The 26,069-nt window shown below is 35.8% G+C and overlaps 1 protein-coding gene across 1 annotated transcript in view; it reads left to right on the forward strand.

Annotated features, from left to right (window-relative positions):
• LOC139690481 (histone-lysine N-methyltransferase 2C-like) overlaps positions 1–26,069 on the forward strand; it is a 128,126-nt gene that overhangs the window by 68,250 nt on the left and 33,807 nt on the right. The window contains exons 39-43 of the mRNA XM_071587938.1: positions 258–751; positions 3,106–3,386; positions 13,985–14,323; positions 21,625–21,868; positions 25,778–26,068. Coding sequence (XP_071444039.1) covers positions 258–751; positions 3,106–3,386; positions 13,985–14,323; positions 21,625–21,868; positions 25,778–26,068 — 1,649 coding nt within the window. The remainder of the gene's footprint in view (positions 1–257; positions 752–3,105; positions 3,387–13,984; positions 14,324–21,624; positions 21,869–25,777; position 26,069) is intronic.

The following is a 26,069-nucleotide window of genomic DNA, read 5'->3' on the forward strand; positions in this document are numbered from 1 at the left end:
GGATTTCAGGTGCTCTTGATTATATTGAATTGTATGGTATATTCTGTAAAAAAAATTGTGAAATTGAGGGATATTTGATAAAATTTACCAAATTTTCAATAATTCCTGTGGTGGATTAAATGCTAAACATGTGTTGTACAGTCATCTACATTACAGCTAGATCACTGTTGCGAGCTTGGAAGAGACCTGCATGAAAACCTTGTATATAAAGTTTATGAGTTGCCATCTAAAGCATTTGTGTGTGGCTTTGATTTCAGATCAGGGAAACTGGTAGAGGTGGTGAGTGATGCCACCTCGTCTGTGTCTTCTCCTCCACTGGTGTCACCAAGCCATCACCAGTTGCAGCATCACCAGTTGCTCCAGCAGCAGCAGCACCACAGGCAGATTTTACAGCAGCAGTTACAGCACCAAGTTCAACAGCAGCACCTGCCTACCGGTGGCAGTGGCCCTGCTCCCCCTCCCCATTCACTAACCCAGCAGCAACTGACTCAGCAGCAGCACATTCAGCAGCAGGGTGCAGGCCAACTTCAGGGAAGGGCTGGCATTGTGGTTGTGGGAGGAGTGGGGGCATCACCAGCAGGGCGCATTGTCTCGCCTGATGGGAGTGCTTCCGTTACTGGGGGCCACTTCCAGCACTCTCCCGGCAGCACATCGCCATTCTCTCAGACATCGGGTTCAACCCCTGGAGGTCCTCAGCATCACCAAATGCCAATGCAGATTGGAAGGTCTGCAACACCTGGACGCTTGTCAGGTAGGCATTATTTTTATCATTTAGTAGTCATGTAAATTGGTAGTTTAGGGGGAATTTTATTCTTGAGGAAATTTGGGAAATGGTAGACAGTATTCAGGAAATCATCATGATCTTCATTGCATGAAATAAATTTTATTCCATTCAATGAATTGTTTGGGAATGTAATATGATTTATTAATTTTATAATAATTTGATGTTGCCAGCAACTATGCAATATTCAAAAGCATTATGGTGCCTTGAGGTAAGTATAATAATAAATGTTTGCAAGCCATGGGACGGAGTCATTACATTGAGTTTCACTGTCCACTTATTTTGATTTATCCTTAATAAAAAGTATAGAAGTCTTATGCTTTATTTGGGGACTTCTGTTAGCTTGAAATTGTGTGATATTTTGAATTAAGTAAGATCAGAATACTGAGATTTCCCAATAAATACACAGTTTTTCACTCGCCAGGATAGTTACCTTCAGACAACTTGACGAGAGTCACATGAAGGTTTGATAGTTATTGTTTTACGAGGGTCATCCGGAAAGTAGTACCCGTTCGTGAAATAAAGACACAAAAGTAAATATTAACAAACATAAAAAATTTTATTTGAAAGAGGATACTTTAAACTACTTCTCAACATAATCTCCAAGCAAATTAAGGCATTTGTCATAACGTGTGACAAGTTTCTGTATTCCTGCTGCATAGTCCTTCGCCGCCAGCTCATTGAGATACGCGAGGGACCCATCTTGCACAAATTTTTGCATAATGCAGATGGTGTTTAACAATTTCATGAACAATTGTTCGAGAAACATTGGGAAAATGCTCACAGATGTCATCAATTGTGACGCGCCGATCGTTCCTCACGAATTCGTCAACTGAGCTCACCAGTTGGTCTGTAATGACAGATGGTCTCCCCGAACGCTCATCGTCGTGTGTGTTCCCCCTCCCCATGTTGAAGTTGCGACACCACCGCCGAACAGACGACTCGTCCATTACATTGTCTCCATACACCTCCTTTAATTGGCGATGAATATCACATGGGCGAACGTTTCTTGCATTGAGGAATTTAATCACTGCCCTCACTTCACAACTGGCGGCGTTCTCAATTTTTTTAAACATTGTAAACAATCACAGAAACAACACAGGCAATGCTAGCGTCACGCAACTTGGCTCAGAGAAGGCAGACAAGCCACTGAAGCTATCTGACCTCGTCCAGCGGCTACTCGCGTCGTCAGCACTTCATGCGGCACGAACGGGTACTACTTTCCGGATGACCCTCGTACCAATGTAAATTGTATAATTCACTTTTACAGATGATTCATTTTATATTTTCTTGATTCTTTTAAACAAAATAGGTAATATTTGGCTGCACAATTCACAAAACCCAAAAGCGTTTTTTATTATGAGGTAAAGGTAAGTTTTGGATGGCCAAAAGCATTAATGGCCAAAAATTGGTCCTAAGCTATGCCATCAGGGGTCATCATCATTGGTTCAAAATGAATGTGAAAATAATGTATCCATCCTCTTATAAGTTAGCAAATAATAATTTTAAAATACCAATATTTGTACAAATAAATTCTCATAAAAAATTTTGTTGGAATATTTTGGTAATATTTCAATTCCCACAAAATAAGGTTTAAATGCATCAGAAAAATATGATTTTCCTACATGTTGATTTTTCAGTTTTATGATGCTTATAATAAAAAGTTTTTTATTTTTGGAAAACCTTTGTTTAGAATTATTCAGTGAATAGGTTCTCTAAAATTTCAGGATCTTTGTTCACATTGCCAATTTCAATTATTTATCATCCAGAAATTAAAATTAATAAAGACCAGAAATGGGAAAATAATATTGGGAATACCACAGCATATAGCACTATGAAACCTCTTTAAGGTTTATAGCTATATGCCATATTTCATTGGCTGGAATATGAATCATTGGTAACTTCAGACTGCAATGCATGGTCAAGCATTAGATAACTGGAATCTAATCGAGTATAATTCAGCTAGGCCTTAGAGTTAATCAATGTTTATGTTGGTCTACTTCTCCTTTTGTGCCATGTAACATATGTTTTGGCTAAATGTGGTAAAAGCAAAATAATTCATTTTTTTCGGTTAACCATTTTTGAGACCTTATCCATACTGACCTAAAAGAGGCCTGAAGCAAGATCTTAAATGCCTGAACTTATATGCAATCATTAATTAAAGAATGAGATAAAATGAAAGTCTTTGGATTTGTATGTTGCTATATAATATAACAATATTTTTGAGTAACTGGGATATGATAGCAAAACACAATTTAAAAATACATAATAAAATTTTTGTACTAGTTGCATACTTTAATGGAAAGGGATGATTGTTTTTACAGCACTACAACGGATGCAGATGAGGCTGGCTCAGCCAGGCGTTGTGGCCCAGGGAGTGACTGGTGGCACTGGAGCTGGTGGCCTGCTGCTCAGGGAAGGGCCTCGAATGGTGACTGTTGGGCAGGGGGGTGCACCTCAGATTGTCCCTGCAGGTGCAAGAATGATGATTCCAACAATGGCCCAGGGAATGCCACAGGGACATCCTCAGAGCACCTTGGGACCACCACCCCCTCCACCCCCATATCCTGGGCCTCCCCCGCCTTACCCTGGCCCTTGCCAGCAGGTAAGTTGTTTTTTCTTTGTTTTTCCAGGGAGCTGTTGCATATTCTCACAAAGTAGCTTTATGTTACTTCTGCTTGTGGCTGTATATTATTTCATTATTTCAAAATGGATATTTGGGTATACTTTAATAGTCACCACTAACTATTGATGGCAGAAACTGCACATATCATTTCTTGATTGTTTTTAATGTATTTTTTTAACTATACAGACATTTCTAGGGAAAATAGAATAGATTAATTAAAGGCTGGTGTTAAGATGCAGAAAAGAATAATTTTAAGGTGCTAATAAACAATTCAAATTATAGTCACAACTTAGAATTGCAATTGAAGTTAGCAAGTGTTTTGCTTAGAAACTCTTTTTTTGAAAGTTTGGATGTGCCAGGGTGTTTTAGAATTCAGGGTTGAGCCGGCTTTCTGATTTTTCAGAAGTAATATGGTGATATCAAAATGAAATTCAAGTGTAGTTGTCACATCTTTCTGCTTGTGTGTACACTGAAGTTAACACCCTTGGTAATGGAACTTGTTTCTCTTCATTTTTAATAAGAAAAATTCGAATTTCTCCCAAAAGGTAGCTTTTTTTGCTATTTAATTGTTTTCATGAAATAATTTTGATAGACTTTAAAGAAGGGCTATGACTTTACGTAACTATGTGATAGTAACTGCTCGATGAAATTCAATATAAAACATGCCACTATAGAAGTTCTTTATATCACCTGGCTCAGATTTTTGCCAAATCATCATAAAAACCTGATTGTAAATCTATAACATCAATTATGTATGTGTACTTTCTGACCTCACTATATGAGTATGGGTGCAATGGGACCTGAGCATGCTTCATGTAATAGCTGCATTTTCTGTTTATGGTATGTTAAATTTTTTTTCTTTCATATGAATGCCTTTTGACTAGTGTGATTGTGTGTTAATTTATATTATGGGTGGTGGAATTAAAACTAGTGTACTCCCAACTTTAACTGTTTTGTATTAGTATGCTGTTTGTCCTGTGCTCTTTTTATGTTTCTGAGTGTTGCATGTGGGTTCTTCTATTTATAAATCAAGCAACTCCTGCCAGCTTTCCTTTTCAGTCATTTAGGTAATTAGAGTTTGCAGGTATGTTCTATTCCAAGATACCTACAGAGGCTGCATATGCTGCAGGTAGTTTTTGCATCAATGAGACCGTTTTACAATTCTATATGAATTTGATGACATTTGAGATAGAACGTTTTTGTTACAGTTTCCAATGATTGATAAAAATGTAACCTATTTAAAAAATGCAAAAACCCAAAACTTTTTGGTAATGATAAAATGTCAAACAGTTTTGGCACTCAGAAAGAATTGCACCTATTCTACAACTCAATCACTTTGGACATGCATGAGCAATTATACAAGTGCATGAGTATTGGTGCCTAGAAAAAGTCGTGACTTTGTTCCTTATGTCTTTATTTGCTTTGGCGTAATTTTCTCACGTATTTAAATTCAGTTTTATCAATCCCTGTCTGCCCATAGTAGACAGAGCATTAATTTTCTCCTCTCGTGATATAAAATGGAACCCCATGCAAATCCCTGATTATTGTCATGGAAATGGATTCTCAGCCCTGGTACTCAAGAGTTTCGAATGCAATTGTAAGATTTTTGATATGAAACAATTACCTTATTTGACCATGTATACATATAATGTACAGCAATACTATATTATAAACATTAACAAATATTTCATACCGTTTTATGGATTGCCCTTTATGACCTCAGCAGTATGTTTTTTCCTCTGTCATCGACTGGTACCATCAATCTTAGGTTTTCCAGCTCATTCAGAAGCTGACGAGTTGTAATTATTGCTATTTACATTACAATGTAACAGGTACAAAATTAAAATACTAACGAATTGGTTGTAAGAAATAAAAATCATTCATAACCCTTTGCTCTAATTATGATTGAGACTATGACTTTTCTGCATACGTGCACACTGATTCTTTCCTTTCAATGTCGCAAGAGTCAAATTTTCAAATCTGCCATATTTGTGATCACTTCAAATGAGAACAGAGTTATACATTGACTTTTATGTCAGAAATTGTGTATATTTTCATCATGGTCGGAATAATTTCATTTGAACATTTGGTTCTAAATATGCACTTTATTAGATTACCATGCCATGCACTGTTGTTAATAAGTGAATAGAATGAATCTCCAGTGAATTATTGTGAATCAATGCACATTTACATGCCATTTTGCCATTATGAGTAGAGCCTGTATAATCATTTGTATTCAGCGTCAATTAAAAATTCTGGTAGGAACATTTCCTCCCCAAAAATTGTCTAATAGAGCACTTATTTATCGTAAATAATAAAAGAAAAAGAGGTAAAATATTTGTCATTAATGCTAAATGTAAAGTGAACAGCACAGATAAAGATGAGCATGAAGGGGTAAGCAACATATTCTGGAATTTCACGAGCTCTGGCATATTACACTGTGCTGGGTTGGAGCAAGGACTGCACTACTGTGATTTTTAAAGAAATGTTTGACAGCCCAAAATAAAATGCAAGGATGGAATTTCCTTTTAAACATTTTAGATTCACTCACAAAATAGTAGGCTACTGATATTTTCAAAAATTTATTCTAAAAGCTAACATTTTCATGCAAATTAAAAAAATGAAAACTCATCAGCATTGCCATGAATCCATGTGAGGATTAAAGAAGCAATGGAATATGTTTTTAAGATGGCTCTCTTTGTATGTTGTTAGTTATAAACAGCATTACACAATAGGTTGTTTTGGGATTAGGACTAAACTAGGTAGATATGCATCTCAATGCTATCCTATTTTGTGCTTACTCAGCTTTGCTTGGTGTTACAACTTTAAAGTGGTGGAAGTATGTGTATGTGCAGTCCATTTATCTTAAATCTTGACTGTACATAGTATATATAGAATATATACTTAATGTCATATCTGAGAAAACCGTCATGGCTTGTAATTGCTATTTTTTCAGTTAAACCTAAAATCCTAAGTGTAGACCTGTGTTCTGTTTATACAGAATTGGATAGAGATATTCTGAATGCAGGTTTGTCAACCATCCTTGAGTCATTGAAAGCCGATAAACAGCTAGGAATGCAACAATTTCTGAGTGTGAAAATCATTCGCCCTGACTAGGATGAGTTTTTCACTCTAAAATTGGTGCATTGTAATGCACATTTTGTGAATGACTCCGCTATAAGTTACTGACGCAGCATCTCACATAGTTTCTTGGAAAATACTAGGAATATGAAAAACCTTGAAACAATCCTGAAAAACCTGGAATTGGAAGAATTAATGTTATTTTTGTTATTCTTTCAATGGAGAATGTGTATCATGGGCCATGATTAATGAAGTAGCGATAAGAGAAGGAGAATTGTGTTAGGTAAAGAAGCTTTCACGAGGAGGAGGGAATTGGTGACAGGGACATTGGGTAAGGATATTAAGACAAGGCTCATGAAAACTTTATATGGAGCGTAATTATGTAATGTGTGGAAACATGGTCATTGAAGCAGGATGATAATCATAGATTGGAGGCTTTGGAATGTGGTGTGGAGATGGATGGAGAAGGTTAAGTGGACAGAATGGAAGACAAATGAGGAGATATGCTAGGTATGGTGGGGCAGGAGAGAAATAGTTGGGTGAAATCTGAAGGAGGTAGAAAAGGAGGATACAGGGAATTTTGAATGCTGATGAAATGCTGAAGATTATGATAGAGAGGAGAAAGGTGAGCGAGAAAGGGGCAGGAATAGGATATGGATGTTGGATGGATTGGAGGTAGGTAGAAAGTACTCAGAATAGGCAAACAGTTTATTGTAGTGTAGGGTATCTCAAGTGTTTTGTGTATGTATATGCATTCAAGCACCCACCAAACAGTGACAGCATATTCATATGGAAAGGGATAGACACGTGTATAAAAGACTTGAGGCTAGTTGTGAAGGTAGAAGGGCTCAGATTTCTAGGAGAAAAACGTTTCCTTGACCAGTACTTGAACCATTAACCTTGACTTGCTGACCCAATGCTTTACACACACACATACATATGTATATTATTTACATATATATGTGTGTATATGTATTCTTACCCATTAAGATCTTGGGAAAGTTGATGTAAATACATACAAAAGGACAAACACAAAAGTTCATCCATATATATGAGGTGCGTTGAAAAAGTAATGGGAATTTTGTAATTTCGCTTAATGCATAGTGCACCACGAGTTCTTACCACAAGGACAATCAATCAATAAGGAGTACTACTTTCAAGTCCAATGCAGTTTGCGTGAAGAAATCCGATAAAAATGTCAGTATTTCTGGCAAAATAATTCATTGCCTTTGCATCCCGATTGTGCATCTGATCAAACTGGTTACTGCTTGTTTGTGAATTTTTGGCCAAAAATAGCCCTGTAATAATATCCCAGCCTTCATATTCACCAGGCATTACCTTGAGTGACTTTTTTCTGTTCCCAAAAAAAAAGGGAACCTTAAAGATGGTGATTTTACCAGCATATATGATGGAAAATTCATTGCTGAGAGAGCTTAATGCTGTACCAAAGATCGAATTTTAGAAGTGTTTTGAGGATTGGAAAAAGTGCTGGCATAACTGTATAATATGCAATGGGCACCTCATCAAAGGAGATAACATTGACATAAATTAACAAGTAAAATTCTTTCCAAATAGCTCAAATACCCAATATTAATTGAACACACCTCGTATTGTTTTGCAAAATTGGAATTCTCTAGTGATTTTTGAAAACTTAAGTCTTTCAAATTTTTTTATCATTCTGTTAATTGACTGTTATTCTTCAAGGAAATATCACTTCGTGGTAAGTCATGGTGACTTCATATTTGAAACTCTATGGGCTTGCATTGATAGTAATACTACAAACAAAGTGATTTAATCTGCCATAAGTGTAATTTTTATTTAAGTTAGGTGCCAAGTTTGAAAATTACTTTTATTCATCTAATATTTATGGATATCTTTACCGTAGGATAAAATTTTGAAATATTTGAGCAAATAAATGAATCAGGATCCATGTGATTACACTGTGAGGAATGAGAATTCAGAATCATGAAAAAAAATGTTTATCCATGAAAACCTGAAAAAATGTAGAATCAGGAACCATGTAATTACTGGCCCCCCTATATGTGCTTTATTATTCTAAAGTAGTCTTTTCCTGAACATAATTCTTGCCATATTTTTTAAGTCATGATATTTTCATTTAAAATAGTTTTCTCATTAATAAAATTGATTGTTGGAACCTAAATTGATCTAGTAATATGTTCAATTAAGTGGAGGGCTCTTTCTAGATTATTAGGGTAGTAGCTTGAGTGTCAATATTTGTATCCATAATTAAACAAATGATGTGTCCATATAAACCAAATTGTATATTAATCTACTGTCTCTGACAAAGGAACATATTTCATAATGTTTAAATTAATCTGATGGCATCTTACTTCTCTGATAATCATATAATTATGAATAAAATGTACCTTCATGATTAATTTATTATTAAAAACTATTTGAATTAGTATGCGTAGTATAAATAAGGTTATAAGTTTAAATTCACTTTTCAATTCAGTGCATTTACCATTAATGTGTATATTGTGAAGGCAATTCCATAAGATTTTGAAATCGTGAGCATAAAGTTGCTGATATACTTTGACAAATTCCAAAGAAACTGCGGGAGATGCCGCAACAGTAACTTTTAACGGAGTCATCCTCGCGCACGACTACGAATGCATGTGACATTGTATGTACGGTATTTCGTCACAACATCGAGTTCCTTTAAAAGCCCCAAAATTTCAGAGTTTAAGAGGATGCCTCGGTAGCTTAAGTGGCTAAAGCGCTCGACCGGATATTGAGGGATCTGGGTTCGAGTCCCAGTCAAGGCAAATGATTTTTACACTCTGAAATTGTTGAATTGTTGCATTGCTGATATGCTGTTGTTTTGCTCCAGCAAAGGATGCTACTTGTAATCACATTCAAAATTAAGGTATCGCATTTAAACCCGACTCAAAACATCATTAATACATTTTATTAAAGAAATGTCCTATGATGGACTGCATTAATTTCAATTTTTAGGCTTTTATCATGATTTATTTCATTCACTTGCCTGGTTATTTGTTTAGTTGCTTTTTGGATGGTACAGTTTTATGCAAGAGAATTTTAAGCTTATAAATACATGTATACCTGTGCTGAAGAACTCCGTACTTATTTCTTAGAAGCCCATGATTTCAATTAGCATCATTAGGAATTTATCATTCATGCATTCAGATGAGCAGTAAAAAGGTTCAATCAGTTGAAAAATTAGTGGTTGTTAGCAGATAAACTTACGTTTTCGCTCCAACTCATATAAAAGGTCTGTTTAAAAAAGATGAGACTGTTGGTATTTTCTAAGTGTTGTTCTTCATCGTTTGTAGTTTTTCCCTGGGGCATTTTCTGACAATTCCTGACTGCAAGTAGCCACTTCATTTCAGAGATAGTAGAAGGTTATTTTCATATTCTAAGTTTTAAAATTATTATGGCGTTTTTGCCAGCAGTGAAATTTTTAATGAATAACCCATGTATTCATGTAATTATGGCCATTTTCTATACTAGGAAAAAAACAAAAACAAAATTAAGTTTTTGGAGACTTTCAATATAAATTGAATGATTTCTGAACTTTATTATTATTTTCCGTGGCATCCATAAGATGGCCATATTCTTGAACATTCTAAAAATGAAACTGCATTCTAAGAACCTGTAATGTAAGCTATCTATAATTTGGAATTACATTTATGCCTGGTACATTAAAGTTATTCTGGCTTCTGAAAGCCCCTGATTGATTAAGTAAAAGTTAGATAATAAATGAGAAAGAAGGCTACAAGACTTCAGACTCCACATAGAGATCTGACAAAAGACAAGTAAACCTTATCTAGCTTAAGGGAAACTCCTGACATTTTGTTATAATGCATAAGCAAGTCGAAAACACGCCATAATGTAACTCCACTGGTAGCTGAATCACCATGCACACGAACAATTCAGACACACTTAAATCTTTACTGTAGAGGCACACCACAAAAGTTACAATGGAAATCAACATTCATAAATTGATGGCATTGATGGAAACAATATGTAATAAAGTCAGTATATATCTTCTCAAGTAAACTCCCAAATTTATAAAAGATAAGTTTTAAGGGATTGGATCATGGAGCTCAGGGAAACTCTACATGCATCTTGTTTTCTTTGTTCTTTTGATTGAATAATGTGAGACCTTGGCATACAATTGTATATACAAGACAGTACTTAAAAAACCTGAAGGCATTCCCAGTTTCTGTTATAGTTTCATCTGCTTCTTGTCCCTGCCGCTCTTATGAATTATATCCTAAATGCACCACTCCTCTTGTCTAATAAACCTCAATGTAAACACTTGGTAATAAGGGTAAAAAAGTCTCTCTGGTTATCAATAAATCAGTATGTGCAAACTGATTCTGCAACTGTTAGCAAAACGTAAAATGTAGGGGTGTTCAACGCTTGACCTTTTTAATGTTGTGGAAAATTATTATTGCTCAAGGGATTTTGTTAGGCTATGATTTGCTCGCAAAAGCAAATATTCAGTTCTTATCTACTGTTGATGGTTCATATAGGTATTTTTATACTTCAAATATATCATAGCCATTGAAAATAATAAATTATAAGATAATTTCAAAGGGACTGCATGAACAAGTTAAAAAATGGGTTAATAATTAGTGTATACAAAAAAACATTAGATAGGACTCCAGGTAATACTCTCACATAGTGGAGTAATATATTAAATTATTTAGGTAAATTGCAGATTGCTTAGGATTTGATGTGAAATATGATATACATTTGAAAGTAACAGAATCAAGCTCAATAGAAATTTTATCTGTAGAGTGAAAGGTTCAGAGGATACTGTCTAGCATTTAGTTTGTTTTGTTTGTCAATATACTTTTTTCTATAATGTCACAAATATCATATCCACTGCCAAAGCTCTGCATTAAATTCCTAAGTGACATAATATTTTACTCTTTCTTTATATATTAGCATTGAGTTGAAATGAAATCAGTTCTCAGTAGTACTTCATTTTGCACCAATTCATATAGTGTTATGTGCACCAATTGAATGTAGTGGTTTAATTACTAAAGCATACGTACTTAATGACTGAAATAGTTGATGCTTTAGTTAGAATTAGTGCTCAAATTAGTGCGTCAAACTTTTCTTTCAGCTCTAATATCCAGGAATTTTTCATGCTTAAACTTTTGGTTGGTTTGTTGAATCAAAACTTAATCTAGCTAAAATTTTAATTTATTAAAAGTTGAGATTTTTATAGTTGGTAACAATAATAATTGCTTATTGAGAATGGATCATTTTAAATAAATGCATACCATAAATGATGGTGTACAAATATTCAGGTGACCTATCGTACCAAATCGCAATACATAATGCATTTCAAGAATTATCAATCTGTAGTTGATTAGATAGTTATGATATGTAATTACTATATAATTATACTTGTGTATAGGTTGATTTTTAATACAATATTTCATTGAATAATATCAAGGCTTGACCAATAGAAGCGAGAGTTATTTTTATTAGTAAGTTAAAAATTGTCATTTCCAAAATTTATTGCCATTACCACCATGTAATAATAGTGTTATAGTAATAACTTTTCTTAACACACAAACTATTGCTGCTGCTTCTGCTTGCCTTTTACAGTACAGTGGTAAAATCAAACAAATATAGCAGTACCATTTGGGCAGTACTCGTGGCACTGGCAGTGAATTTTGAAACCCACTCAAAATCTCGCTATCAATCATAATAGCCCATTACTGTTGGTACCCCGAAAAACTCAAAGTAAATGTTCAATAGAACTTGAAAGCTATATGTTTACTATAATAATAATTATTATAACTTAATAACTATTTTGATAAAAGTTTGCAAGTTTTAATTATTTGGAATTAACTTGGCATCGTTTAGTTAATTACAGAAAAACTAATGTCAATTTATGCTCAAGATATTTAAAAGAAACTAAAATTTTAAGAAACTGGGGGTCAACCTATACACAAGTATATGCAGTAATTATTGAAAAGATGTGTTATGAAATAATATCAGTTAATTTACAGTGCTGGCCCATCAGGAAATGAGAATGGAAGGCATTATAAAATAGTTGGAATGACATTTTTCCATATCTTTTGGTTCAATACTATAATGTTTTTTTCAAAGTGAGTCTGAGTCAGTTGTTTATAATTCTATAACTATGCAAGGGATGCCCCAAAAGTACTAGGACTGAGTTGATTAAAAACAATTTATTGCAAGAATTGATGCATTCACTCAAAAGCCTTTGATGTTGCACTCTTGTGCCTCCACACACCGCTGCCAGTGGGTTTTCCACACCTTGTATGCCTCCTGGAAGGCGGTGCCCTGATTGCTTGTAATCTCCATCTTCATGGCCAGTTGTAATGCTTCCACCAAGTTGTGGTGACTTCCTTTCAGCATGGATTTGAGCCTGGGAAGAGTAAAGTCTGGTGGGACATTGTCTAAAAAATTTGGATCCTCACTCTCGTGGTCAAGAAGCTCTTGGCAGATCCCTGTGCGAATTTCCTTTTGATCATCCAAGAGCACTTGCGGCACCAACTTCACACACACCTTTCTGGTGCCCATGTTTTCGGTCAGAAGTCAATGCACATCACTTTTAGGGATGCCAAGTTAATCAAACCTTGCAAACACTTAATCTGCCATCCCTGTCTAACAAAGCATTCACTCGTTAGATTTTTGTTACTTTTTGAGGTCAAAGGGCATCCTGAACCTTCGGCATCTTCAACATATTCTTTACCCTCCTGGAACAACTTGTGCCACTCTAAAGCATCCAATCGACCCGTGGCATTATCACCATAAACTGCCTTTAGCATCTCATGAGTGTCTTTCCCAGTTTTGCTCAGTTTCATGCAAAATTTAAAGGTGTAGACTGTTCCAATAACTGGTTCATCACAGAGTGTAACAAAGTCACGTTATTGAGGTTTCGCAAACAAACAACCCGCACTCCACAAAGTCTGGGAGCCAACTGCTATGGGCCTACGGCCTGTCCTGAGACTCCCCTCCATGAACCCAGCCAGAGAAACTGCTTCCTACCTGTCCATCAATCTGGGAAAAATAAATCCTATTACCTTTGGGACAGACCTTGTGTATACTACGTTTGGCTTGTAAAGCTGTTGTTATTTAAAAGCGTACATTTCTATACCATTTAACTATGGAGAAATGCCTTGTACATGAACACAAATTGATAATGTTAACGAATAGGTGCCTCCTTGAGTGAGTGAGTGGAAGTTTGCTTAGGTATGGAATGAGGTGGTGACACTACCATGCATAAAATATATTTTGTTGTGATGTTTGCTGGAGAAGTGATAGATCATTTCCAAAGAGAATGCCAGTAGATAAACATCTGGTTTGGTATTAACTAATACTAATAAGAATCCCATTTTTTAATGAATTTATAAAGACTCAACTTCTCCATCTCTTGCTTATGGAAGTTTTTATTCTCTGCTGGCCCTGTTCTTTACGGCACCTCATTACTATGTGGTGCTCTTGCGTACCCTCTCCAGATTGGGTCAGCAGCAGCCATGGGACTGCGAATGGGCGTTGTTGGCCTGCCTCTTGGCCCTCCGAGAGCCCCTTCCATCCAATCGCCTGTTCCACCTTCCATTTCGCAGATGCCCCCGCACCTGGCTCCCCCGCCTCCCCACCCCCTCCACACGCCCGTGCCCCTGCCCTCACCCATGGGCGTTGTCCTACCCCACCACCAAGGGCAACCCCCTCCCACCATGGGCATAATTCACTCGCCGAGCAGCGGAGTTGGTGGTGGAGTGGGGGTGGGCGGGCCAGGGGCGGCTGTGCCATCTGCGGCTGCACATCTGCAGCATCGCAGGCCACTGCTCTTACAGGTGAGAGGGAAAAGGCAAAGTGTGTAGGCCATTGGTTGGAAATGACATTTTGAAAAGGATGAATGTGACTCAATAAGTGAAAGGGGTACATTTGGCTGGCAGGACTTTTTGGCAGTATTTTTGTGTTTGGATATAATTCTTTCTTTTTCTCTCTCTCTTTCTAATTATTTTCTTTCCTATCTCTTTTCTCAGGGTAAGGAATGAGTTCATTGAGCACAGGGTGGTCCTTTTATCTTCTGTCACTCTATTTTTTTATAATTGCATTTTGATAAATCAGTACAATATTAATAATAATTGGTAGTGCATTGGTTAAATTTTTCATGTATGAATATCATATAGTACTAAAAGTAGTTGGTTTATGGTTTCATTAATACAGGTCTTCCTAATGATGGCATGGTAAACTATTAATTTAAATTTTTTTCAGAACTTGTGTGAACTAACCTTAATAATTTAAAAGCTTTTACAATATTAAAAAGGCATTGCAATTAATACAGCACGTTGTCCTGTACTAATGGCAGATGCCACATTAAAAAATGTTTTTGTGATTTATTCAGGTGAGTTGTGTAAATTTCAGGGAAACTGAGATTTGAGCCAAATGAATAAAAGGCATGCCAGTTATATAAAATATTCAGTTATTTCTGGCAAACCATTTTTTTACTTTAATAGCTATGAAATAGTCAATAAAGTAACAGTGAAGTAGACTGAAATAAGTCTGAAGATGTGTATTCTCAATCAGAAGTTTGAGAAAGTTTTGTTACATTGTTAAATGGGTGGTAATATTAGTTAAACAAATTAATTTGGACTTGATTACTGCTGTCATTAAATTTCCATAATTATTTGTGCCTAGCAACCCGAGAAGGATGGTTGGGGTTTAATTCAGTGGATAACATAATGTTTCAATAGATGATTCTGTTATATTTAATGCTTGCTGTTGGTTAATCAATGCAGTTATGCAATGAAAACTTATTGCATATATCAATTGTTTAATACCGTGAAACATCATTATTCCTTATCTGAGGCAGTTAAGGTTTGTGATTCACTGTGAAATTGTATCATAAAAGTGTTGATGATCTTGAATAGAGCAGACACACATGATCATCAAATCAATGAAGTATTGCAATTAAACAAGAATGCACTCATGTGTACATGTATGCTTCCAAGGGAAAACGTTTGTCTTCAGTATCTTTCTAAGCAGTTCCACATAAACCCAGTGATTTTTATCTCATGCTTGATCTTCCTGTCAGCACTGTATCTATTTTGTCATGAGTGCTGTGCATTGTCTTTAAAGTTTATTCCAGAATCCCAACCTCTTGAGGAAAATGAGTTTTATCGCCTTTTTCACAAGCCAATTCATGCAGTATCTGGATTCTTAACTGGAGACCAATGGTCATATGCTGTATTTTATCAATTGTGCAAACAGAAATCACAAATTACAGTACAACTCCTTCAAAAGCATTTAATACAGCTGAATAAACACCTACTGTAGTGTGTATATTTTTTATCCAATACTGTATTCTAAAATAAGGTGGTGAAGGGTATTACAATGCAACAATTTCAGGATGTAAAAAAATCATCTGTCTTGACCCGGATTCGAACCTGGATCCCTCGATGCCCAGCCAAGTGCTTAAGCCAGTTAAACCATTGGTCCTCTTACACTCTGAAATTTCAGGGGCTCTAAAGGAATAAGATGTGACGAAATACAGTACATACAATGTCACAGGCATCGTAGTCATGTGCAATGCATCACATTCTACGAGGTTAGAACCAACTTTAAACACTGAGGGTGTTTTACCTTTGACATATTCAAAGAAACTGCTGGGAGATACTGTCGACGGAGTTATCTGCAATTTGTACATTTCAACACATCGATAGCCTAATTGGCTGAAGCCCTCAGCTGGACATCGAGGGATCTGGGTTTGAATTCCAGTCAAGGTGAATGATTTTTGCACTGTTGACATTGTTGCATTGTAATGCACCTATAGTGGATGGCTCCGTTAAAAGTTACTGTCACGGCATCTTCCAAAGTTTCTTGGAATTTGTGGTGAAGGGTGTTATGAAGTTGACATTAGTGGGGAAGAGAGGGGTAGAATGTATGTCCAAGAATAGCAGAAGGAAGGAGAAATTACTAGGGAAGCAATGTTGAAGGAAAGATTTAGATAGATAGATAGAGGTCTTTATTTGGGCAAAATTGAGACCAAATGGTCCCTTCTTCCATTTAACCCATAGGAAAGATTTAGTGGTGTGTATTAGGGAAGTAAGGGTAAGAATCTAGTTGGATACGGCCAAGATATTGTTGATCAAGGTAGTGTGATCTATTGAATGATTCCTCAACTGAAGGAATGGGGAGAAATTAGATGGTGTAGAAGGTGATGAATCAAGGAGCATATGATAGCTTTCTTCTTGGGAGGATGACGATCAGAAAAGTTGTATGTGTGGTTGTTTATGAAATAGTTTCTGGTATATGCTGAATTTTAATCTGCTGTTATGTCAATGTAGGGGCAGATCTGAGACAGGTAAGTCTCAAATCTTTTATAATTCCCAGGTGAAATTTATAAGGATGATCAAAACATACCAAACCCTGTTTTTAAGAAATATGTTTTGCCAATAAGCAATTCTACAACCATACGGACACCAATGGTCAAATGTAGGTTTCCGTGATCCTTTTGTGTCAATTTGTTTGCATCTGTTGCCATCTGTGCCTCAATAATCCCAGTGGATTTTCATCACAGGTTAGAGCTTGAACAAATGTATCTGCAGCCACCACTCTTTCTCCCCCCCCTCGTCAAGCTCTATTAGAATGTAAAAGAAGGAGAATGTATGCAATGAGATAAGACTAGAGACAATAAAATGTTGTATGATGGAAAATGCAGAACTTTCTGGGGGCAAATGGAAGTAGTGAATAGCATTTATGGGCCTAATTATGGCAGTGCTCATAAAATTGACTGATTTTGTATTGAAAGTTGCTTTTCTAAGTTCTGAGGTCACTGAATCAAAAATTAAAGATATGAAATTAACCATTCGTATCAATATTTTTAGAAATTTATGGCCTTATTTTGCTTTCTTTTATGTCCAAACAACGTCTTCATGTGTTGAAGGCATTTAAGATTAATATTTTTGGAGGTTAATGGGAGAGATGATATTCAAAAGGAATGGGAGAGGCAGGATAGTGCCAAAATGAAATTTTGAAGCGTAAACGAGAGAAAAAAGGAAGGAGAACCCAAGTAAAATGTATAAGAAATATCCAAATGAGAATAGGGGATGACAATGATTGGGAAAGGGTGGGTAAATCTTGAAAACCAAACCTATGAGCTGGAACCAAAACAATGGAAATGGTTAAATATTAGGCTTTGTTTCACCAACAGTCAGGGTTTGATTGCCAATCATTACCTGATTTGTTCAAAGTTTGAATTTCTTTATTGAAAAAACTGTAATCAGTAATGAAATTATGAAGTTAGTGATTTTAGAAATAGCCATAAAGCCAGTGGTCAGTGAATGTTGGTGACTATGACAACTAATTATAAAAATAATTAATCAAATTAAGATCAAATAAATACCAAATATGGTGGATGGCAATGATTTTTGATGAAGCAATTGAGGATTAACACAAGGTCAATTTAACGAGCCCATTTGAGGTAATAGATAAAACGAACTGGAAGAATGTTAACATGGAAATGGGAAAAGAATGCACAAAGAGCTAAACTAGGAACTAAAAAATTGACCAGCATTTTGAATAATTAACTTAGTCAAGAAGTGAATAGGGTCGAGGAATTGTGGGGGAATTATCAGTGCAAGGATATAAAGAGGCTTAAAGAGACAAGTAAAATTAGAATTGTTCTGTAATATAAGGTAAATGTCATGATGCAGCTAGGGAGAAACTCTATTGATCTAAATAAGTGCTGCAGGAAAACAATTAATGAAGCCAAAAGAGGCTCGGGGAAGGCAGAAAAAATATATAGCAGAGCTTTATGTTAAAGGCATTTGGCCAGCCAGCCGAGAAATAGAAAGAGCTTGGGTGCAGTAACAATTTTTACTGAGACAGGAAAAGCAATCAGGAAAATGAAATCATTATAGGCAGTTGGAATAGATAGTGATAGGAGACCATGTTATGGAAAGAGAAGTCCCAGTTTGGAGTTTAAACACAAACAGAGCTTTGGCCTGTGCAAAATAGATCTCCATTCATCCCCAAAATGGAATTTTATGCTTATAAAATGGACAGTGTGAGATAACTTGAAATTAGGGATAATAAAATGAAAGCAATGGGGTTCAAATTAGAATAAATGCCTAATTTTCTTCTCCCTTGTGTTTCCATTCTTAAACCCTAATGTAATGCAGCAGCATTAGAAATTGAATTGGGCAGATATTTATAAACTTAGAAAATGGACAGTTTACTGGATGTTTACAGAAAAAGTCAAAACAGGGGAGACATTGAAAAAGAGAATTCATTGGACAAATAATGTGATTTACTGGCCACTTTCATCAGAAAGTGGTCTCTTAAGTGTATCAGGTAGTGCAGAGGGTGTACTGTGAAGACTTGATTGGAAGAGTGCATTTTAATTTATTTATGTTCGGGGTGTCAAAAATTGATAGACTGCTGTAATAAACTGCACTAAAAAAAATACTGCATTTCCTGGCCCATAAGATGTACCGGCACATAGAAAACACTGTGATTTTCAGGTTAGAATTTACAAAAAATACTTGGATCAGATAGAAATGGATCAAAGTATTTTGATATTAATACATAATATGAAGAAAATTGAATGTTTCATATGAAAGAATCATCAGCTACACATATATCAACGTTTATCCGTCAAACAATCCCAGAAATTTGTCATCACTGCTGCAAAGTCATTTCCACAGTAATTTTCTCTAGGCTTGTCACTTTCCTCTTACGCAATGTCATCTTCACTTCTATTTAGCTTTTTAGGAAGTCCTTTCAATTAAATATTAAATCTTGTTACTTACTACTGACTCAAAACAATTACATTATTGATGTTTGTAATAAAGGCAACCATTTTCTATGCCTGATGCTGGAAACAATACTTAATAGTGCGTATGTGAACCATGGAATCATGTATTAATTTTTTTGGTAACAAAAACCTACCTCTAAGAGATAGACCGTTAGCAATAAAAATGAATTGAACAAACATGGAATAAAGCATCATTAAATGATATTTGTTGAGAGAAAGGCTTCATGAAAATGCCCTAATTGTATCACAATAAAGCTGAGCCAGCAGCCTCCTTCAACTTGGCAATGCTCATGTCTACACTTGTACTTTTTCAAACTCATTTTCTATTTTTCATGTGCAGGCAAATTTTGGAAATAAATTATTGTATATTTCTAAAGAATCTCATAAATTGCTGCTATCTAACAAAAGAGTGATTTTCTGTTTAAAGATTAAATATTTGATTCTGGAATTGACAATTTCTTATGAGCCCAAAACTCTGCAGCTGAAATGAAAATTTGTTATTCATCAGTGCCTATAATTGAAAACTGGAGATTATAAAATAATTAATGGGAAACAGATGATACATTCTCTGTTGTAAAAACGTGCTGAAATTTTGTTGGAGACTTAGTTGACATGAATAAAAAGTATGTTTGCGAAGCCATCCATTCATTTAAGAGTGGCCACAATGAAAATCCTGTGGTAACTGAATTAAAATGGGTCAGAAAATACCATAAAAATATTTGAATCTATTTAAGTAAAATGATTTTTTCATGATGAAATTCATTACATAAGTGTGTTGACTTGAGACTTCTCTGTGTATTCTTTTGGCTCTAGCATAAGTATTTTTTGACTGTTTGTAATAATTCTGGAGAGCCATCCTTTCACCGTGGCAGAATATGATTCGCGAGTATTTAACAAATGAATTCCTGCGACTTGGAGAACTCTTATTCTCCACAAGAAGCTGGCCTCGTTTTCTTATATTCCCAAAATTACTTTGTTCTTAGCAATGCAAACCATGTCAATATGAAAGATCTGTTTTATAATGCTGCTTGAAAACCAACGTGCACAATTTTTACGACTGATAAAATTCTTGCATAAAAAATACCCTGAACTTAAAGATCTGTGTGATAATTTGGGTTGTGCACATCTTCCTGGGAAACCACAGGGAAAGGAACTGGCCCACTTACCCTGATGTGTGAATTTTAGACCTGAAAGAGGGCTTAGTATTTGGCGAACTCTATCCTCATCTATTAAATCAATTTTCAGATTTATTATTGTGGTTGCTTGGTATTCTAAAATATATAATTGTAATGAATTGTAAATTATTGAGCTTTGCATTGAGGAAGTTTTACTGAATTTTGGTAGCCTATTTAATTGAACACTTCGTGGATGGCAGAAACATTTGATGTGAAGATCATTTGGTATATGCAGTGTAAATGATTTTATTTGAAAACGTAATAAAACATTTGAAATATTTATTTCAGAGTGAGAAACAAGAGTTTCTTTTAGAAACATGTACATCCTTATTATTTATACTCATATTTACCTGATTTAATACTAATTTTCTGAAGTGCTACAATGTTATGGCAGCAGTAAGCAAGGAAAAAATCCATTTATAATTAAAATAAAGTTCTTCATTCAATGTTGTTTCGACAGATAATGTGAGTTCATATTTTAATTGAAGGAAGACAATTATAGCTCGTCTTTGACATCTATTATTTACAGTTCTCTTTACTCATTCTTGTCTTTCAGATTTATATATTATTGCTATTCAAATTAAGTGGAATGTTTTATAATTGAGTAGTTATTGCTGTGTTAAAGAAATTTCTAATGCCTTCCCAGTGATAAAGTAGACTTGTGAAGCCATCTGTTAATAAAATTCATGGAAAAAGTTGAAACTCCTGGTCAAAATTTGAAAATTTATTTAGGATATATGTTGTGTTTTTAAATAAATTGTGAAATTTTTACTCATTAATTTTATTTTATCCACATTAACATGTGAAAAATCGTGTATCTTTCCGATCTTACTGCTACAATGATTCTTTTAATTTTGAAATTGAAGATTTCAAGGTCACATGAACATTTCCTTAAAGCATTTTACTGTGGGGAAATAAATTTAGTGGCCATACTCTCTTAAATAAGAAATAGTTAAATGATTTGTCCAGATGAGCAATGGGTTCTTAGTTAAATTTTAAACTATTCAAGTTTTCCTAACAGAAAATCATCAGCTTCTGTGATCATTAGTTACCCAAAGCTTGAAAGTAATGCTGCATGCTGTTGTTAAAATCAAGAGAAATAAAGAATAATAAATGTTTTAAGTCAATTAAGTAATTACTTGGCTCTAACAGTAAGCAGTCGCCATTGCAGGAACAACCATTGCTTCTGGAAGATCTCCTGGAGCAGGAGAAGAGGGAGCAAGAAAAACAGCAGTTACAGCAGCAGGGTGAACCAACAACGACCTTGTTGAGTGATGTTGAATTTGAGAGACTACGAGCTGATGTCCTTGGCACATCAGGCCCTCACCCCACCGGAGGGCCAAGTGGCAGGGGAGTTTCCCCTGCTCCTGGTCTCTCACCTACCCCCCCTCCAGGATTGCCAGGTATTTTTAATTGAAGAAAGTGACTGTTTCAGACAGATTGCTAGCAGTGCTCTAGCTCAGATTATCTTTAGAAAATTTGGATTGTAATTCTTTTGTAAGAATTCAGTGGAAAGAGAACAATTTTCTATCTTTTAATATGGAAACAAAATAATTTTACTTTCCCTGGAAGCATTCATTTTTCATGATAAAATGTCAATATTTTCATATATTGGTTTTTAGTTTGATTTTATTTTGATTATTCGAATATCTATGATTTCATGAGGCCCTTAAATACGAGGGTAGTTTGAAAATTTCTCTGAAGCATCACCAGATGTCAGCGCTAGCGCAATGAGTTTCCCGAGTAATAGGTAATCATATATGAGTGAACATGCAATGCATCAGTGCTCTGGGAAGAGATCTGTGGTGTGGACGCCTCTCTTTTGTTGTTCTTGTGTAGTTATTTGTGAAGATGAAAAAATTGAGATTCGAGCAGCAATTAAATACTTTTTAAAGAAAGGTATGAAATAAAAAGGAAATTCATGCCAACTTTCAGAACACCCTGAGGGAATCTGCTCCTTCATATTCAACTGTTGCCAAGTAGAAAAATGAGTTTAAGTTTGGTCGGGATAGCTTAGATGATAATCTGCGTAGTGGTCAGCCAAAATGTGCCACTACCCCAGAAATTATTGCAAAAGTGCATAAAATGATCATGGAAGATAGCTGACTGAAATTACAAGAAATTGCTGAAGCTGGATGGATATCATCCTAATGAGCATATCACATTTTAATGGTGGAATTGGTGATGAGAAAATCATCTGCGATAAGAAAACTCTTGACACTGGATCACAAACGCATCAGAATGGAAATATCCGAACAATGTTTCACCCATTTTGAGAGCAATCGACAAAATTTCCTGCACCGATTGGTAACCACAGATGAAACTTGACTCTACTACTATGTACCCCAGAGATGAAACAGCAGTCAAAGCAGTGAAACCATGTTTATTCACCACCATTATACGAGGCAAAGGCAATACGGTCAACAGGAAAGGTGATAGCTTCAGTTTTCTGGGATGCGAAAGGGATTCTGCTGACAGATTATCTTCACACTGGTCAAACAATTGCTGTATATTACTATGCTAACCTCCTGGACCAGCTGCAGCAAAAGATACGCGAAAGAAGGCCAGGTTTGGCAAAGAAGAAAGTCACCTTTCATGAAGACAATGCAAGTTCACACATAAGTGTCGTTGCCATGGCAAAAATGCGTGAACTAAGATGTGAATTGTCCACACCCACCTTATTCACCTGATTTGGCTCCATCATATTACCATCTATTGCTCAAGCTCAAAATTTTCCTCAGTGGATGGAGATTCTCTTCAAACAAAGGACTAATAGTCGAAGTTGACTGTTTTGCCAGCCTGAAGAAATTTAATTTTCAAGATGGGATATAGACCTTGGAACACAACAGGACCAAATGCATTAGTGTAGAGGGAGACAACTTTACACATTGAAAAATAAAAAAGTTTCACTGAGCTATGTCGTTTATTTCTATTCCAGTCCGAGAGCTTATCAAATTACCATCATATTTTTGTCCTGTTCTAAAGAAATTATCTTTTTTACTCTAGAAAAATTTATAAATTCTCCTAACAATTGATGGTTTAATGATAGACTTAAAATGTGGAATGGAATGAAGAATAAAGCAAGTGGGATAATTCTTCATTGCATTATGTGCACATTGGTGTATTGCATCTTGTGTTGCTCTTGCTGCTGGAGCTATAGTTCATCATAAAAGGCCCTGTAACTTCTGCAATCATTTATTTTAGACACATCCCTTTCTCTGGAAGTGACCACAAAAATATTGTCAATGTCCTGAAATCACATGCTTTGGGAGGCTCATCACATCAATAGAGTGAAAACTATTTTCTCCTGAAAGGCGTCAGGATTAAAATATGAACAAAAGTGAGGGACAATTATTGCTTTGTGGTTTTAAACAGGAACTAGATTGCTCATTCCTTCAAGACCTCGTAGTGCGTACATATGGGATATGAAGGTCATGAGAACTTCTTGTGAAGTGGCTGTGTACAGCACTGTTTTTATAAAATTTGGTAAAATTATTATTATCGAATTATTATTATTATTATTATCGACTTAATTGGGCGAGGTTGGGACTAATAGTCCCTTCTTCCACCTAACCCTACACTACAGACATTTGACGACAATCACATACAACCAAGCCCTAGATGGAGGGAAATCCACCTAGGTGGGAATCGAACCCACGACCTCTGGGTTGGTAGGCGAGGACGTTACCCCGCCGCCACCGAGGCCGGTGGCGGGATAACGTCAATCAATTATTGTAAGTATACAATAACACATATAAAATATATACACAAGGAAAAGGTAACAGGCCCAGCTTTCAAAAAATGGGTTTACTAGGGGCAAGATAATGGGAATTTGTTATTAGCCTCACTGCTCTTTTTTGCATTTTAAAAATTCTGGATGGATGGGGTGATGAACCCCAGAACAAGATACCATATGTTAAGTGGGAATAAAACTGCCCATAATACAAAGTCAACGGCACATCTTAAGATACCGTGGATCTTAAGGATCAAATTAAAAAGCATTTGGCACTTGGCTTGTTAGACAGATTATTAATATGCAATTCCCAAGCCAGTGAAGCATCGAGGTGTAGCCCAAGAAATTTCACACTACCCACCTGGGGAATTGGCTTTTGGTTAATTTGAACTCTAATAGAGTTGCTTGTTTTGTTCTTATTATTAAAATAGACAATTTGGGACTTGTCATCATTCAGATCAAGGAGGTTGTTGGAGCACCAGTTACTTAAATTATCAGAAACTAAATTGCATTGATTGGACACAGTGTCTAAGTCAGTTGATGAAACAAGGACATCAGTATCATCTGCATACAGAACAGGAAGGGCACCAAGAATATTTGAGAGAATATGAGATAAGTCATTAACATAGATTAGAAACAAAATGGGCCCCAAAACAGAACCCTGTGGGACACCCTGAGTTACCCGTTTTTTAAGTGAGGGGTAAAAGCAACCATTTAATTTGATAACAACTTGCTGGGATCTATTGCTCAGGTACGATTGAATCCAATTATTAGCTCCACCATGAATACCAAGACAATAAAGTTTTTTTAAGAGTAAAGGGTGATTCACAGTATCAAAAGCCTTGCTGAGGTCGAAGAACATAGCAGCAATTTTTAATTTATTGTCCAAAGCAAACAATATGATTAATTACATCACAAACAGCAGAGATTGTGGACTTCCCTCGACGGAAACCATGTTGATTAGAAGACAAGAGGTTGTTACTTTCCAAGAATGATACGAGTCTATTGTAAAATACCTTTTCAAATATTTTAGAAAAAACAGATTGGATTGATATTGGGCGAGAAGAATTTAGATCTGAAGTATTACCTTTAGACTTATAAAGAGGAATCACTTTTGATGTTTTTAACCATTCAGGAAATAAACCCATTCTTAATGACTCGTTAATTAGGAATAGAAGTATACCTTTAATTACTTCAGTACAGCATGCTACCAAGAAGTTAAGAATATCATCTATTCCTGAACTCATCTTAGAACCCAGTTGATTAACAATAGACAAAAGTTCTTTTTCTGTACAAGGAAACAGGAAAAGGGAATTGCAAATAGAGGCAGAGGGGTAGTTGGTACTAGTAGGAATATTTCTACTGCTTAGATCCTTGGCAAAGTGATCGTTGAATCTAGATGCTAAAACGGTCATAGCTGGAATTACTTTGCCAGACCCATCCGAAGATGTAAAAAACGAGTTGAGCTGAGAATTACTTTTGAGATGAGATTTGAATAGATAATTCAATAAATAAGACTAATGATAATTGAAAACTGTGTATGTATACTTTTCCTAAATGCATTCATTCTACTTTGCAGCCCAGGGAATTTTGCCTGCACAGAATATACCGATAGGCATTGGAGGTGGTGGACCTGGAGCAGGGATTGTTTTAGGTAATAGTAATAACAGCCCAGGGGGAGGAGGGCAGGTCCGAATGGTGTACCCATCACGCCCTTCATCTCAACCAAAACTCATTGAGTGGCAACCTGGGTTGGGTCCAGTGGTGGATCCTAAGATGGTGGGTGGGATGGGTGGCTCACGTCCCCCACCCCAAGGAACCCCTTTCGTCTCTGGTCAGTCCACATCATCACCATCACAATCTGAACAAGG

Source organism: Hetaerina americana, unplaced genomic scaffold, assembly GCF_022747635.1.
Source record: "Hetaerina americana unplaced genomic scaffold, ioHetAmer1.1.p SCAF_3, whole genome shotgun sequence".
Classification (NCBI taxonomy): domain Eukaryota; kingdom Metazoa; phylum Arthropoda; class Insecta; order Odonata; family Calopterygidae; genus Hetaerina; species Hetaerina americana.